At 44.3% G+C, this 17,447-nt stretch overlaps 1 protein-coding gene across 3 annotated transcripts in view; it reads right to left on the bottom strand.

The window, feature by feature from the left end:
* Positions 1-17,447, bottom strand: part of pop1 (POP1 homolog, ribonuclease P/MRP subunit) — a 77,438-nt gene that overhangs the window by 41,595 nt on the left and 18,396 nt on the right. For all 3 annotated transcript variants that reach the window (XM_068031146.1, XM_068031148.1, XM_068031147.1), the window contains exons 6-9: positions 16,543-16,791; positions 14,848-14,935; positions 13,472-13,659; positions 10,812-11,059 (exon numbers count right to left, since the gene is read on the bottom strand). In XM_068031146.1, the coding sequence (XP_067887247.1) occupies positions 10,812-11,059; positions 13,472-13,659; positions 14,848-14,935; positions 16,543-16,791 (773 nt within the window). The remainder of the gene's footprint in view (positions 1-10,811; positions 11,060-13,471; positions 13,660-14,847; positions 14,936-16,542; positions 16,792-17,447) is intronic.

Raw genomic sequence — 17,447 nt, 5'->3', positions numbered from 1 at the left:
ACCCGGAGGAAACCCACGCGGTCACAGGGAGAACTTGCAAACTCCACACAGGCAGTACCCAGAACCAAACCCAGGTCGCTGGAGCCGTGAGGCTGCAGTGCGAGCCACTGCGCCGCTTATGTTAGAGGTGGAAATAAGTGGTCTTTGTGTTGGCACAAATAACGAGGTTGGAAGCTCATCTCGGGGCCAAACTTGACATCAAGGTTGCAAACAGACTAGGTTAGTCTCAGACTGATGCCAGGGAGGGCTGGAGTCAGTAGCGAGTGAACGGAGTTTGAAGCAGGGACAGAAAACAATGGTTTTCGTCTTCTCAGTAATTAATTAGAGGAAAGTTCTGTTCATCCAATACTGGATGTTGGATGGTTGGCATCCTTCCAGCAACCAAAGATGATGGACAGCAACAAACAAACAATCTACTTAAGTGAGGTGTCTTCTCTTGGTGCTCCTTTGCTGATGGCTGTGAAGGCCAATCCTTGAGGCAGGTTCTGCCACAAGTGCTGCATGTGAAGCTGCCAAGTGACATGTTGTCAAGCTGCTGTAGCAACTGGTCATCGTGGCAGTGCACACCAGTCCATAGGATGTGCTGCCATTTCCCTCTTGCGCCAGCTAGTGACTCCCAGGTGCGATAGTCAACATTTAGGGTCTTCACTGTCACACTTACAAGCATCCTTGAAGTAGAACTTTGGGCGCCCCACTGGCCATCTGGCCCCAGCTACCTCACAAAACAGAAGGTCCTTGGATATGCGACTGTCCTGGAAATCCTGTGGACTTGTCCGATCCACCGAAACCACCTCTTTTTTTTCTTTATTCGTTTTTTTTATTGGATTTGGGCATTGCTGGCTAGGCCAGCATTGACTGCACATCTCGAATTGCCCTCGAGAAGGTGCTTGTGAACCGCCTTCTTGAATTGCTGTAGTCCATGTTGGGTAGGGACACCCACAGTGCTGTTAGGAAGGGAGTTGCAGGATTTTGACCCAGCGACAATGAAGGAACAGCGATATAGTTCCAAGTCAGAATGGTGTGTGAGCAATATAGTTCCAAGTCAGAATGGTGTGTGGCTTGGATGGGAACTTGCAGGTGGTGGCATTCCCATGCATTTGCTGCCCTTGTCCTTCTAAGTGGTAGAGGCCACAGGTTTGGAGGTGCTGTCAAAGGAGCTTTGGTGCATTGCTGCAGTGCATTTTGTAGATGGTACACACTGCTGCCACTGTGCGACGGTGGTGGAGGTAGTGAATGTTTGTAGACAGGGTGCCAATCAAGCGGGCTGCTTTGTCCTGGATGGTGTCGAGCTTCTCGAGTGTTTTTGGAGCTGCACCCATCCAGGGAAGTAGAAAGTATTCCATCACACTCCTGACTTTTGTGCCTTGTAGATGGTGGACAGGCTCTGGGGAGTCAGGAGGTGAGATATGCAGCGCAGGATTCCTAGCTTTTGTCCTACTCCTGTAGCCATGGTATTCATGTGGCTACTCCAGTTCAGTTTCTGGTCAACGATAACCCCTAGGATGTTGATAGTGGGGGATTCAGCAATCGTAATGCCATAGAATGTCAAAGGGAGATGGCTAGATTCTCTCTTGTTGGAGATGGTCATTGCCTGGCACGAATGTTACTTGCCACTTCTCAGCCCAAGCCTGGATATTGTCCAGGTCGTGCTGCATTTCTACACCGACTGCTTCAGTATCTGAGAAGTCACGATTGGTGCTGAATATTGTGCAATCATCAGCGAACATCCCCACTTCTGAACTTATGATTGAAGGAAGGTCATTGATGAAGCAGCTGAAGATGGTTGGACCGAGGACACTACCCCGAACAAATCCTGCAAGTGATGTCCTGGAGCTGAGATAATTGACCTTCCTTTGTGTGCTATGACTCCAACCAGTGGAGATTCTTTCCCCCATGTTTCCCCACTGACTCCAGTTTTGCTAGGGCTCCTTGATGTCATACTGGGTCAAATCCTGTCTTGATGTCAAGGGCAGTCACTCTCACCTCTTGAGTTCAGCTCTTTTGTCCATAAAGCTGTGATGAGGTCAGGAGCTGAATGGCCCTGGCTGAATCTAAACTGAGAATCACTGAGCAGGTTATTGCTAAGCAAGTGCCGCTTGATAGCACTGTTGACAACACCTTCCATCACTTTATTGATGATTGAGAGTAGACTAGAGAGTAGGGCAGTAATTGGCCAGGTTGGACTTTCCTGCTTTGTGTGTACAGGACATACCCGGGCAATTTTCCACATTGCTGGGTAGATACCAGTGTTGTAGCTGTACTGGAACAGTTTGGTTATGGGCGCAGCAAGTTCTGGAGCACAGGTCTCAGTACTATTGCCAGAACGTTGTCAGGGCCCAGAGCCTTTGCAGCATCCAGGCCCTTCAGTCATTTCTTGATATCACATGGAGTGAATCAAATTGGCTGAAGACTGGCATCTGTAATGCTGGGGACTTCAGGAGGCTGAGATGGATCATTCAGGCGGCACTTCTACTGAAGATTCTTGCAAATGCTTCAGCCTTATCTTTTGCACTGATGTGCTAGGCTCCCCCATCATTGAGGACATGAAATTGGCTGAGTGACAGGAAATAAAGTAGTGGTTCATGGATGTTTTTCAGGCTGGAGGAAGGTTTGTAGTGGAGTTCCCCTATGGATCAGTATTGGGACCCTTGCTTTTCCTGATGTATATTAATGACCTAGACCTTGGTATACAGGGTACAATTTCAAAGTTTGTAGATGGTACGAAGCTTGGAAGCATTGTGAACTGTGAGGAGGATAGTGTAGAACTGTAAAAAGGACATAGACAAGTTGGTGGAATGGGCAGACAGATGGCAGATGAAGTTCAAAGCAGAGAAATGTGAAGTGATACATTTTGGTTGGAAGAACATGGAGAGACAATATAGAATAAAGGGTACAATTCTAAAAGGGGTGCAGGAGCAGAGGGATCTAGGTGTAGATGTGCATATGTCATTGAAGGTGGCAGGACAGGTTGAGAGCGCAGTCAATAAAGCATACAGTGTCGCAGGCTTTATTAATAGGGGCATAAAGTACAAGAGCAAGGAAGTTATGTTTAACTTATATAAGATACTAGTTCGACCTCAGCTGGAGTAGTGTGTCCAGTTCTGGGTGCCACACTTGAGGAAAGACATGAAGGCATTGGAGAGAGTACAAAAAAAATTCACAAGAATGGTTCCAGGGATGAGGAATTCAGTTATGAAGATAGATTGGAGAAGTTAGGACTGTTTTCCTTGGAGAGGAGAAGACTGAGAGGTGATTTGACAGAGGTATTCAAAATCATGAGGGGTCTGGACAGTGTTGAAGGGGGGGGGGGGGGGGGGATGGGGGGAGGCGGAGGGGGAAGAGGGGAGAGACAGAAACTGTTCCCACTCATGAATGGATCGAGAATGAGAGGGCACAGATTTAAAGTATTTGGTAAGAGAAGCAAAAGTGACACGTGGAAAAATCTTTTCACGCAGTGAGTGGTTAAGGTCTGGAATGCACTGCCTGAGAACATGGTGGAGGCAGGTTCAATTGAAGCATTCAAAAGGGAATTAGACAGTTATATGAAAAGGAAGAATGTGCAGGGTTATGGGGAGAAGGCAGGGGAATGGAATTGAGGGAATTGTTCTTTCGGAGAGCCAGTGCAGACACGATGGGCAAATGGCCACCTCCTGCACTGTAATTATTCTGTGATATGGGGATATTTGTGGAGCCACCTCCTCCAGTTAGTTGTTTAATTGTCCACCACCATTCACGACTGGATGTTTGATTATTGCCTTGGGAGCTCTGCCTTACAGGATTGCCACATTTGAGATTTTGTCCTGCCAGGATATACCCATAATGTGCCACAGATCGCCAAGATAGAAATTATTGAGCTTCTTTTCCCGGTAGCAGTAAATCACCCATGTTTCACAGCCATACAGCAAGGTGTTGAGAACACAGGCCTTATAAACCACCAGCTTGGTCCTAAGGGTCAGCTTGGTGTTAACCCACTGGTGTTTCACGTGTCGGCCAAAGGTGGCAGTTGCTTTCACTATGCATGTAGCGAGTTCTGCATCAAGGGACAGATCGCCTATCACCGTGGACCCACAGAATCAGAGTTGTTAAGAGTGCAGAAGGCCACCATTCGGCCCATTGTGTCTGCACCGGCTCCCCCAAAGAGCAACTCACTTAATGCCATTCCCCTGCCTTCTCTCCATAACCCCCCACATTCTTCCTTTTCAGGAAAGGTAGCAGAATTTGCTAACCACTTCCAGTGGGTGTTTAGTGCAAGCAGGGGCAGAGATGCAACATCTTGTCCCATGACCACTGTTTTCTTGACGCTTATTGTCAAGAACAACAAGTTACAGGCATGGGAAAGATATCCATGAATCTTTGTAGCTGAGTTTCCGTGTGAGAGTCTAGCGCAGGTCGCTAATGAGGACGTGATGGGTTTTTGTCTTCGCTTTCAGCCTTGATAGATTACAGAGGTTGCCATCTGACCTAGTGTGCACATAGACTCCTGCCATATCTGCAGGGAAGGCAAGGTCAGGAGTATGGAAAAGATGTCAGAGATAAGGGTGGGAAGCTAGGACACAACCCTGTTTCAGTCCTTTCTTCACTCCAAAACTGCCAGAAGTGGAGCAGTACTGTATAGTACAGTGCATGTTGCCATGTAGTTAGCGGATGAGACTGAACAGCTTCAGGGGACAGCCAATTTTTCCCCAAAATGAGCAGCCTGATAATTTAGCAATAGTAGAAGAGTTGAGAGGGGAGGTGGTGAGGCACCATACATATAAAAATTAACACTTTGTTTTTGGATAATGTCACCGAGGAACAGCACATAAATGAGAAACAGGAGAGGGCCAAGGATAGATCCATCGGGGAACACCAGAAATAGTGGTGCAGTATCAGGAAGAGAAGCCATTGCAAATGATACGCTGGCTACGATTAGATAGAGAAGAATGGAACCATGTGAGAGCAGCCCCATCCAGCAGGATGATAGTGGAGAGGCATTGGAGGTGGATGGTGTGGTCAACTAAAGGCCTGCTCGGGTCTGCAAATGAGACGTGACCCAAGCCCGACAGAACCCCATCCGAGACAGTGCCAGCCCAAGTCCTTCCATTTTCTCCTGCGCCCAACCAACAGTTAACCTTCCGTTTTTCACTTTGTTCCTTACCTGCACAAGCTTAAAATAACTAACAAAACCACATTTAGAGTCCAAAAAGTAAATTACCATTAAAGTCACTTACCTGAGGTGGTGATAGGGCACCTCCGATCCGGCCTGACCTGACCCGAGCCCGAATGCCAGACCCGGAATTGCGGCCCGACCCGAACCCGACATGTTTTCGGGTCCCACTGGGTTCGGGTCTGGTAGCAGGCCTTTATGGTCAACCATGTCAAAGGTTGCAGACAGGTCAAGGAGGAGGAGGGGTAATTTACCTGTGTCACAGTCACATAGGATGCCATTTGGTTCTGTGCTCTTTTGGTACTGTGGCAGAAGCAGAAACCTGACTGAAGAGATTCAAACAGGGAGTTCCAGGAAAGAAGGATATGGATTTGGGATGCGACTACACGTCCAAGGACTTTGAAGAGGAAAGGAGGCCTGAGATGGCATAGTAGTTTGCAAGAATAGAGAGGGTCAGGTTTTTTTTTTTTAAAAAAGGAGAGGGATGATAATAGCATATTTAAAGGAGGAATAACACCTGAAAAGAGAGAGAGAGCATTAACATCAGCTAGCATGGGGTCCAAGAGGGGAAGTTGGATGGTCAGCAGTTTAGTGAGAATAGGTTGGAGGGAGCAGGAGGTGGGTCTCATGGACAAAATGAACCGTGAGAGGGCACGAAGAGAGATTTAGAGAGAAACTAAAAGATGCAAGTGTAGGGCTAGGGACAGGGGGGAGCATTACAGGAAGTTTGGCCTGGTGGACTAGTGGAAGGGAGGGACGTGGCATGGCAGCTGATTGGGTTGTCTCAATTTTAGTGACCTAGAAATGAGCTCCTCACACTTATTGTTGGAGGTGAGGGTGGAGACAACAGGGGAGAAGGGTTTATGAAGATAGTTTGCAGTAGAGAAAAGTGCTCTAGGCTTATCTTTATATTCCAGGATGATCCTAGAATGGTGAGTAGTTATAGCAGATGAGAGCAGGACCGGATTGTGTTTAATGTGGTCCAGCCAGATCTGTCGTTGTGTGGCTAAACTAGTTGTCTGCCATATCCTCCTTCTGTGCCATAATTTTTGTATGGTCCTATCAATTCTTTTAAAAAAGGTACCTGGACATGCACCTGAAGCGCTGTAACCTGCCAGGTTATGGACCAGGTGCTGGAAGGTGGGATTAGATTGGGCGGCTCGCTTTTACGGCCAGCACTGACACGACGGGCTGGATGGCCTCCTTCTGTGCCATAATTTTTCTATGGCTCTATCCTTTCAAGTCTGTGTCACTTGGGACTTAAGGGACTATACATGAGGGAATGGCCAGTGAGAGAGAGACTAATGACCTTATTGGGTCCAGGGCCTCAAAGGTGGAGGTAAAGGTGTGATTGAGTTAATCAGTAGCTGCAGAAATGTTGTGGCGAAAGAAGGGCCAAAGTTTAGACAGTGGGATTTTGAAAATGAATTGTGGGATAGTTTTTTTTCTGGGGGCGGATACAAAGGAGGTAGGTTAGGGCATGGAAGGGGAAACGTGAATGGTGAGTGATACAAGGAAGTGATCAGAGATGGCTTATCTGTGATCGATACGATGGGACTTGCAAGACCACACGAGATAGCAAGGTCAAGGAGGTGGCTGTGCATATCGGTTGGGGAGTTTACATGTAGGGAGAGATTTAGGGAGGATAAGAGGGCACGGGTGAGGTACCGGAAGACTGGAGGATAGCTAATGATGTGCCTTTATTTAAGAAGGGCAGCAGGGATAAACCAAGGAACAACAGGCCGGTGAGCCTTACATCTGTGGTGGGAAAGTTATTGGAAGGGATTCTGAGAGGCAGGATTTATATGCATTTGGAAAGGCATGGTCTGATTACGGATAGTCAGAATGGCTTTGTGCGTGGGAAATCACGTCTCACAAATCTGATGGAGTTTTTTGAGGAAGTGACCAAGAGGATTGACGAGGGCAGGGCGATGGACGTTGTCTACATGGACTTTAGCAAGGCCTTTGACAAGGTCCTGCATGGTAGGCTGACCCAGAAGGTTTGAACACATGGGATCCAGGATGAGCTAGCTAATTGGATACAAAATTGGCTTGGTGATAGGAGGTAGAGGGTGGTAGTGGAGGGTTGTTTTTCAATTGGAGGCCGGTGACCAGTGGTGAGCCGCAGGGATCGGTGCTGGGCCCTCTGTTGTTTGCCATATATATTAGTGACTTGGATGAGAATGTAGGGGGGCATGATTATTAAGTTTGCAGATGACACCAAAATTGGTGGTATAGCAGACAGTGAAGAAGGTTGTCTAAGGTTACAACAGGATATAGATCAACTGGGAAAGTGGGCAAGGGATTGGCAAATGGAATTTAATGCAGACAAGTGCGAAGTGATGCATTTTGTGAAGTTAAACCAGGGCAGGACATATACAGTGAATGGCAGGGCCCTGGGGAGTGTTGTTGAGCAGACAGACCTTGGGGTGCATGTACATAGTTCCCTGAAAGTGGCAACACAGGTAGACAGGGTGGTGAAGACGGCGTATGGCATTCTTGCTTTCATCGGCCAAGGCACTGAATACAAGAATTGGGACGTCATGTTACAGTTGTACATAACGTTGGTTAGGCCGCACTTGGAGTGCTATGTTCAATTCTGGTCGCCGCACTACAGGAAAGATGTGATAAAGCTAGAGAGGGTGCAGAAAAGATTCACAAGAGTGTTGCCTGGTTTGGAGGGCTTGAGTTATAAAGAGATTGGATAGGCTGGGTGCGTTTTCCCTGGAGCGAAGGAGGCTGAGAGGGGACATGATAAAGGTATATAAAATTATGAGAGGCATAGATAGGCTAGATAGCCAGAGTCGGTTTCCCACGGTAGGGGTGACTAAAACTAGAGGGTATAGATTTCAGGTGAGAGGGACGAGGTTTAAAAGGGGATCAAAGGGGTAAATTTATCACACACAGAATATTGGGTATCTGGAATGAGCTGCCAGAGGTGGTGGTGGAGGCAGGAACATTAGCAACATTTAAGAGGCATCTGGACAGGTACTTGAATGAGCAAGGCATAGAGGGATATGGAATTAACGCAGGCAGGTGGCATTAGTATAGATAGGCATTATGGTCGGCATGGATGCGGTGGGCCGAAGGGCCTGTTTCTATGCTGTACGACTATGACTCTATGAACTCAAAGGGCAGAGAGCGTGGAGCTGAGATAGAAGGTGAAATCACTGAAGATAAGAAGTTCGGTGCGGAGTCAGTAAAGCAGTGAAGTTAACTCCATTAGAAAAATGTTATCGTACTTGGGAAGATGGTAGAGAACAAGGATTTTGAATGACAGGTGAGAGGGGTGGAACAAGGAAAGATGCTCAAAGGAAGAGAAAGTACCAGAGGAGTAGATGGTCATGCCAAGGTGTGATATGGTGATATGTGGCACACCACCACCGCAATGGTCTTGACGGGGCAAATGGTGGAAGATGTAGCCAGGTGGGGAGACTTCATTAAGGAGAAAGGTTTTTATCACCCAAGCCAGGTTTCAAGGCCATGACGGCAATGCAATCATCCACAATAAGTTCATGGATGGCAAGGGTCTTTTCACAAGTGAATGGACATTCTGGAGGGAGATGTATATGGAGTGGTGATAGCAGATCTGCTGGCAGAATCCACAGGGTCATCAGTAGGAACAATGAGTTGGACAGCAATTAAATTGGAAGATCAGCCCTCAGCACATGAACAGGGCAGGGCAACTGGGGCTGCTGCACGTAATGAGCCAGCATCGAGAGCCTTGACGAGCCCATTGGAGCAGGTCAAGAGAGGCACAGAGGGAAGCTGTAGGCTTATCTAACAGGGTGTTAAGCCTGGGATGGCGGCAAGCGAACAGGAAGGTCGAAGAGTACTGAAGGGTTGGGGGTCAGGAATTGGGAGTGAAGAGTACCTGAAAGTGGAGAAACAAAAAGGAGGCACAATGATAGGACAGCGGGATCTAGGAGGGATTATAAAAGTAGGAAAAAAAAAAGAGCAAAAGTGGAAAAAGAGAGCGATGGGCTCAGGTCTAGAGCAGCAGTCAAAATGTGCACGCAAATTGATTCAGGGAAAGATCAAGTTACATAGGCCCGGTTACATAAAAATCTGATAGTTAACAGCAAATAGGAAATGGACAAGAGTTGGACTGAACTGACTGGTAAGGAAGAGCTCCTGAACACATTTCAGAAATTTCTCCCCTTCCTCAGACTTTACTCTAACATTCTTCCAATTGTTCTTGCATATCCCCTGCAGATTTGCTCCTCTAACTCTCTCACAATTTGGAGACCTGTCGAACACACCCAGTAGCATGATCATTCTCTTTTTGCTTCTCAACTCAAACTAAATAGATTCTGTCTTGCACCCCCCCCCCCAGGATATTCTCTCTTTCAAACACAATGTCTTCCCTAATCAGTAATGCCAACCCACCTCCTTTTTTTTTTTTTTACCCTTCCCTATCTTTTCTGAACACTTTGCCATCCATGATTAAAGCTCCAGTCCTCACCTTTTTAAGCCACTTTTCTATTATTTTCGACATCATATTCCCACACAGCTATTTGTGCTTGTAGCTCACTATCACCATATCACACCTTGGCATGACCATGTACTCCTCTGGTACTTTCTCTTCCTTTGAGCATCTTTCCTTGTTCCACCCCTCTCACCTGTCATTCAAAATCCTTGTTCTCTACCATCTTCCCAAGTACGATAACATTTTTCTTATTCACCACACTTCATGCATTTACAGAGATGTATTCTAGCCTTGTCTTTATTCCTCCTTTCTACTTCTATATGCTGGTGCCCATCCCCCTGCCAATTTAGTTTAAACCCTCCCCAACAACACTAATGAACCTCCCTGCAACGACATTGGTCCCAGTTCTGTTGAGATGCAACCCATACCTTTTGAACAGGTGCCTCCTGCCCCAGAACTGGTCCCAATGCCCCAAGAATCCCTCCTGCACGAAGCATCAAGCCATGCATTGATCCTCTCTAACTTCCTATTTCTACTCTTGCTTGTGTGGGGTACTGGCAACAATCCAGAGGTTACTACCTTCAAGGTTCTACTTATCGACTTCCTCCCTAACTTGTGAAAATCTGTCCATAGGACCTCAATACCTGCCCTCTCTATGTCATTGGTGCCGACTTGCTACACAACTTCTGGCTCACTCCATTCCTTCTGTAGAATATTCTGCACCCTACTCATGATGTCCTTTACCCTGGTACCAGGGAGGCAACACACCATGCGGGACTCTCAATGACGGTTACAGAAATGCTTGTCTGCACCCCTAACTACAGAATTTCCTACAACAACTGCATTTCTACTCTTTGCTGTTCTCTCCTATGCAGTCCCTGGCCCATCGGTGCCATGGTCTGGACTGCACTCCTTTAAGGCGTCACATTCCCAGCAGTCTCCAAAGCGGAATATCTGTTTGAGAGTGGCACACGCCCCGAACACTCCTGAACCTCCTGTCATTTCCTACTCTTCCGGATGGCCACCCGCCTACTATCCTGAACTCGCACTGCCTGTGGGGTGACCGCCTCCTGGGACGTACGATCCAAGAAATATTCATCCTTCCTATAACTCCAGATCGGAAATCCTGAGCTCGAGCTTAAGCAGCTGCAGACACTTCTTAAACAATGCCAGCTAACTAGTTGTTAACCAATATTTCTGGCCATACCCTTTCTCCATAAAAGGTAGTGTACTCACTCGATTACAATGCCAGTAGTTAATGATGTCCAAGACAGCGTTTTCAATGGATCTCTGGTCCCATCGCCTATAATCTTTTTCTCGGGTATGACCTCCTCTTCAGCTTTATCCTGCAGTTTTCTTTTCAAGCCAACCACTTCGGTTTGTTTTTCTGTTGTGTGTGTTACAGTTTTACATTCACTAGGAGCTGGTTCAGGCACAGGGGCATCCAAACATTGACAGACCAATTGAAGCTCAGTTAATAGGTCCTAAAGAAAGGCAAAGTACAATTATAAGTGCATACTCTGGGTTACCTCCAAATCATATTCAGATGCAAATATAGATACAAAATAGTTTGCAAGTTCACAGAAGGTGCAGATGCACTGAAATACTCTAGCCAGTTTTGCTACCCAGTGCGAGAGTTAATTCTTAGTTACAGGACATCACCATATGAAACTGACTGTCTAATAAAAATCCCCCTCCGTTAGCCATGTTCTTTAGGAAGAAATATTCCTACAGTAAATATACTGAAGCAATACAACACAAGAGTAGATTAAATATCTACATACTGTACTGGTAACGAAAATTTACACACATCACATATTTCCTGACTGTTTCACAAAATATAAAAGACACAAATAACACTCTTTTTTCTCTCCCCAAAGCTATTTATTTACAGTTATTTATATATTTTGATCTACTTCCAACCAGTATTCACTTCAAATACAAGCACTTTTGTAAAAGAAAAACGCACACTATTCTGTTGTTCATTCCTCAGATTGTAAATTTCCTGTCTGGCATAAATGCAAGGTATTTTTCTATCAGTTGACCGGTGATCTTTTATGTTCAACTGAACATGCAGATGCAACTTGAGTTCAACATCTCATTTTTTAAAAAGGCAGCATCTCCAAAAATGCTGCATTACCGACTGCATTGAAATGTCAGTGTAAATTATATACGTTTGCCCTGCAGAGGAGCTTGAACGTGTGACCAGAGTGCATAAGCCATTGAAGGTGGCACGACAGGTTGAGAGAGCATACAGTATCCTGGGCTTTATTAATAGGGGCATAGAGTACAAGAGCAAGGAAGATATGTTGAACTTGTTTAAAGACACTAGTACAGTTGCAGCTGGAGTATTGTGGCCAAGTCTGGGCACTACACTTTAGGAAAGACGCGAGAGCATTGGAGAGAGTACAGAAAAGATTCACGAGAATGGTTCCAGGGATGAGCAATTCAGTTATGAAGATAGATTGGAGAAGTTAGGACTGTTTTCCTTGAAGAGAAAGCTGAGGGGTGATTTGATAGAGGTATTCAAAATCATGAGGGGTCTGGACAGTGTAGATAGAGAGAAACTGTTCCCACCCGTGAAAGGATCGAGAATGAGAGAGCACAGATTTAAAGTATTTGGTAAGAGAAGCAAAAGTGACATGAAGAGAAACTTTTTCACACAGCAAGTGGTTAAGGTCGGGAATGCACTGCCTGAAAACATGGTGGAGGCAAGTTCAATTGAAGCATTCAAAAGGGAATTAAACAGTTATATGAAAAGGAAGAACGTGAAGGGTTATGGGGGGGATGGCAGGGGAATGGGACTGAGGGAATTGCTCTTTCAGAGAGCCAGTGCGGACACGATGGGCCAAATGGCCTCCTTCTGCACTGTAACGATTCCGTGATTCTGAGAGTGTCATCACTGAGTCAAGCTAGCGTTGAAAAGCAACTCAACTTATATTGGTATAGAATGCACAGCACTGAAACAGACTTTTTGGACCAACAGACCCATGCTGATTTTTATGCTCCACATGAGCTTCCTTCCACGGCTTTTCATCTAACCCATCAGCATATCCTTCCATTCTTTTCTCCCTCATATTTCTCTAGCTTCTCTTTAAATGCATCTATGCTATTCGCCTCAACTACTCCTTGTGGAAGCATGATGTTTTACATCCAAGTACACACTATGCCCACACTAGAAATACTTGCAAACTATATAAAACTTGCATTTGTATAGAGCTTTAAGCTTTTAATGTATAAAAACATCCCAAAGTGCTTCACCGATGCATAAGGAGGGAAAAAAGGATGTTGAGCAAAGATAAAAAGATTAGAGGATGTTTCCAAATGCTTGGCCAAAGGTGGATTTCAGTGAGGGCCTTAGGAGAGGGAATGGAAAAGCAGAGAGTTTTAGAGAAGGAATTCCGGTGTATAGAGTCTAGTTGGCTGAATGCATGGTTGCAACGGTGGGCAAAGGGAAGGTGAAGCATAAACAGGCTGGAGTCACCTCATATATCAGGGGTCACAAAACTTTTCTTTAGCAAGAGCTACTTCTGATAAAGAAAAAAATAAGTCGAGCCAACCCACAATCCCTCACAATGTCTGCAGTGACGTCAGAATGCACATGCGTGAATTAATGCAGGCAGAATGACATAGGCGATTGCACTGCATGGGCAGAAGCTTTATGCGAGCTGCTCAAAGGCTGACTCGAGGCACCAATCACTTGTAACCGACGTGTTGGCAACCCCTGCCTTATATGATGCTCTTCGAAACTACTGTAATCAATTAAAAGTAAAAGTCATACCTGGTCACAAAGTAATTTCAGATGTTCTGCAAGTTACATTTTGTCTAATTCCCTTGTAAATCGTGGTGTAAATCTCTACATTATAGTAGTATTGCGTACAATGAAAATGAGTTACCATTTTAAGTGCTGGATGTGCCCAAATCCAAAGCTGTCTATTTTCAGAAAGGCTTTCAGATTGTGCTTTCGGCCTCCACAGGAATGTAACTGGGCCCAGTGGCATCTCAGGATATTGGTCTGCCTTGTAAAGAACCAATGACCCTTGACACTTCCCAGACAGGCAGGCCACAGAGGCAAATGTAGCACCTGTAATACCACAAAATGAAAAAAAAAACAGATGTATTTATTAGATCATTTAAGGGTATAATAAAAGTGACAGGACAAGTTTTATATACAGTGGAGAATAATGACAACAAAAAAAGTTTGTGTTTATGTTATCTAGTCATTCTCAAATAGTTGTTGAATGGTTTTGATCACTAACTAGTTGATCTCCTACAGAATTGCACTATCCGAGTCAAGATCAAACACAGTGTTTAGGTATAAAATAAAAACAAAAAACGCTGGAAATATTCAGCAGGTCCGGTAGCATCTGTGGAGAAAGAAGCAGAGTTAACGTTTCAGGTCACTGACCTTTCATCAGCGTTTAGGTAAAAATGGGGTGAAGTGGGGGAAAACTAGAGTGGGTTACTAGTTGGGATGGGGAAAGAAATACACAGATTCAGAGAGTCACATGGCCAGAAACTCTCATCAGGTGGGTGAGGAGGAAGAAATGCAATCAATGCAAGCAGACGTCTTCGAACTACTCCGAAACACTTTACAAACTTAGAGGAAGTGGGGCTTGTGATGCTATTCCAAAGCCCAGTAAACAAAGATTGGGTAGTGGGTTTGGACCATGGGACTATCGTGAGTGGAGGGGTGGGAGAGAGAGCAAGAGAGCGAGAGAGAATTCAAGAGATTGGCCACAGCTAGTAAACTATCTTAAAGCAGTGCACAGTGTCAAAACCTATTCATATTCTCATGGGGGTGGCCTCCCAGGCACTTTAAACTCTCTTCTGGACTACATCACGGGAGAAACTGACAATTTATTTAGCTTAAAGCTCATTTGTGTCAAAAAAGAATGAAAACAGCAGGTGAAAAGTTTTTAATCCACTGAAACATAAGTAGCACAGAATTGTGTGTCCTATAATTGCCTGGCAGCTTTATGGATTGGATTAAGGGGACTTGTGTGATGAATTAACACACACGTCACATAGGTGCTATGGCATCCAGGATTTCCCAGAGTTCCTAATCTTACAGATCGCCAAGGGGAGCTGGTAAATATCAGTAAACTCCGCTTCGTGCCTACCATACATCATGAAGTCCAAGCAACGGAGTCAAAAAAGGTGTGACCAAAAGTCTGGAAACATGTCACATTGTTTCTTAATCAAGAAACAACAGAATAAAATGAAGGATGATGTTCACATATTTTGGATTTGGGAATAATGATGAAAATACCTGCATCTCTACTACTCAAACGTGCAAGAGCCTTCAGGAGATTGTCCTCTGTACCATTGAGCTCCAAACAGCAATAGTAAGACAAATCCTGAAAGAAATGCAGACAGAAACACCTCCAAGATTACTAATGAAAACTACAGCCAAAAGTTCCCAGAATATAAACTGGTAATTATATACAGTGATCTCTCCATCTGAATTGATTCAAACAATTATCTTCGTCATCTAGATAAATAGTTATCCTTTGTCCAAGAAGTACATAGGACAAAAAGTAGTATTCATCTGGTATACTTAGTTTTCAATATCATTTCCAGTAGATTTAAAGTTTAAAAAATGTACTTGTTAAATAGGGTAGATACAAATTCTCACTCAATTGGATCGCAGTACATGAGAGCCGATTTATTGCGTCAAATCCTGTGAACAACCTAACTAGAAGCTCCATCCAAATATAGTTTTCTCTGTCTCCGACAGCTGAGCAGATTAATTTCTGGACGAAACGTCAGGTGGCAAACTTCAATTGCAACCTCCCCTAAAATCTAATTAATCTTTTACAGAATACAGTGAACAAAGATGCCTTCATAAACCTACCAAAACAGAGTACATTACAGTCCATGTACTAATATAAATTTCTAACAGTTTCTAAATCATTTCAGGATTCTTCTGCAGCCCGACTGCTACATTCTAGAATGATTGCCTTTCAAGGCCACGGCACAATTTAAACACATTATCTCAAAATCGTGGTGACAGAGATTAGGAAACAAGAAAAAATGAATTGAAACAGGATGTTGTCCAGAGCTTTCAGATCATAATCGTCCAGTGAAGATGTGGACAGTGAACCAAGCAGTGCTGGCACTTATACAACACTCATCCAGAATTCTCCTAGCAATTTATAAGAGACAACCTTCCTTTGCTTTTTAATGGTCCTTCTCTCCCATACACCTTTTTTGGGGGAAAGGAAGAAGGAGGGTGTATTAAACATTAAATTAACAGTAACAATTTTAGCAAAGTATCATGGAATGGTTACAGCACAACAGGAGGCCATTTGGCCCACAGAGACCCTGCCAGCTCTCTGGAAAAGTTAGCTAGTCCCATTCTGGTCCTTTCCCTGTAGCGTTGCTTATCCAATTCTCTTTCGAAAGAGATGACTGAGTCTGCCTCCATCAACCTTTCATCAGTGCGTTCTAAATCGTAACCACTCGCTGCGTAAAAAAAAGTTTTTCACATCATCTTTGGTTCTTTTGCCAATCACCTTAAATCTGTGTCCTCTGGTTCTCAACCCTTCCACCAATGGGAATAGTTTTTCCCCCCATCTATGCTGTCTAGACCCCTCACTCTTTGGAGACCTCTATCAAATCTCCCATCAATCTTCTCTTCTCTAAGGAGAACAGCCCCAACTTCTCCAATCTATGTAACTGAAGTCCCTGATCCCTGGCACCATTCTCGTGGATCTTTTTTGCACAACTCGAATGCTTTCACATCCTTCCGGAAGTGCTGTGCCCAGCATTCGACACAATACTCCAGCTGAGACTGAACAGTGTTTTATAAAAGGTTCATCATGACTTCCTTGCTTTTGTACTCTATGTCAAAGATGAATTCGTAAGCATATTCAATTATAGGGACTTCCCAAATTTAATTTATTTCTTATAGTACAGAATGCAATTCTCCTCCACAAAATGATAAAAAAAAATGTCAGGGTACCTGCAGAAGACACTGCTTCGTCATAGCACGGTAACATGCTCTGTAACTTTTAGTGGTTGGTTTATTGCCCAAACAATATCCCCACTTTTTAACCATATGGAATCTTTTTGCGTGCCATATGTGAGTCTCCAGCCAAATGTTTTTTCGCTGTCTGCGATTAAATTCCAGTAACAAGTTCCCATGTCGTCGACGGGCTTTGCGAGACTTGCTTTTCGATTGCTCCTTTTTCAAATGGGCAATCTTTTCCACCTGTAGAAAAGGCCTCATTAGTAAGTTGCTAAATCAAGGTTTCACAAAGCCTTTTCAAATTGTTCTTTCAGGTAGGTACATTGACCACTCAACAACACAAATAACAAACCATATTAACTGTTATTACCAATACTTGAAATAAAGTTAATCAGGACAACATTATCACTGGAGTTTTAAAACAGCTGCACTTGAACTTATAAAATGGGAGCATATTTGATTAAAAGTTAGATTATAAAAAATGTTAATTTCAAGTAAGTTTATTCTGCATCCTGAAACAAAGCAATGCTTCATTAAAATTCATGCAACAGAAATCAGAACAAGGAACTGGGCACGAACCCCTAAATCTGCAAGTGACCATTTCATTAGAGCAGCAAGTGAACATAAATAATTGCTAACATCTAATATAGCTGTGCACTCAAAGATAGATTTGTTAATGGAACAAGGAAGCCCAGATTATTTATGCACCTTCAGCATAAAAGTCATTGAACTGTAACATGTAATTTGCTTTATAATCACAAAGTACAGATGAGAGGCCATTCATTCAAACTAATCTTCATTCTCTAAAAAATTAACACACCAATCATAGCAACGGACAATGAATGACTTCAGAGCTTTTGCCTCCATTACACGATCCAGAAGAGCATTTCATTCGGATT

This window comes from Heterodontus francisci, chromosome 5 (genome assembly GCF_036365525.1).
Source record: "Heterodontus francisci isolate sHetFra1 chromosome 5, sHetFra1.hap1, whole genome shotgun sequence".
NCBI lineage: Eukaryota > Metazoa > Chordata > Chondrichthyes > Heterodontiformes > Heterodontidae > Heterodontus > Heterodontus francisci.
Note: the sequence above shows the minus strand (reverse complement) of the source record. Positions and strands in the feature narration are given on the sequence as shown.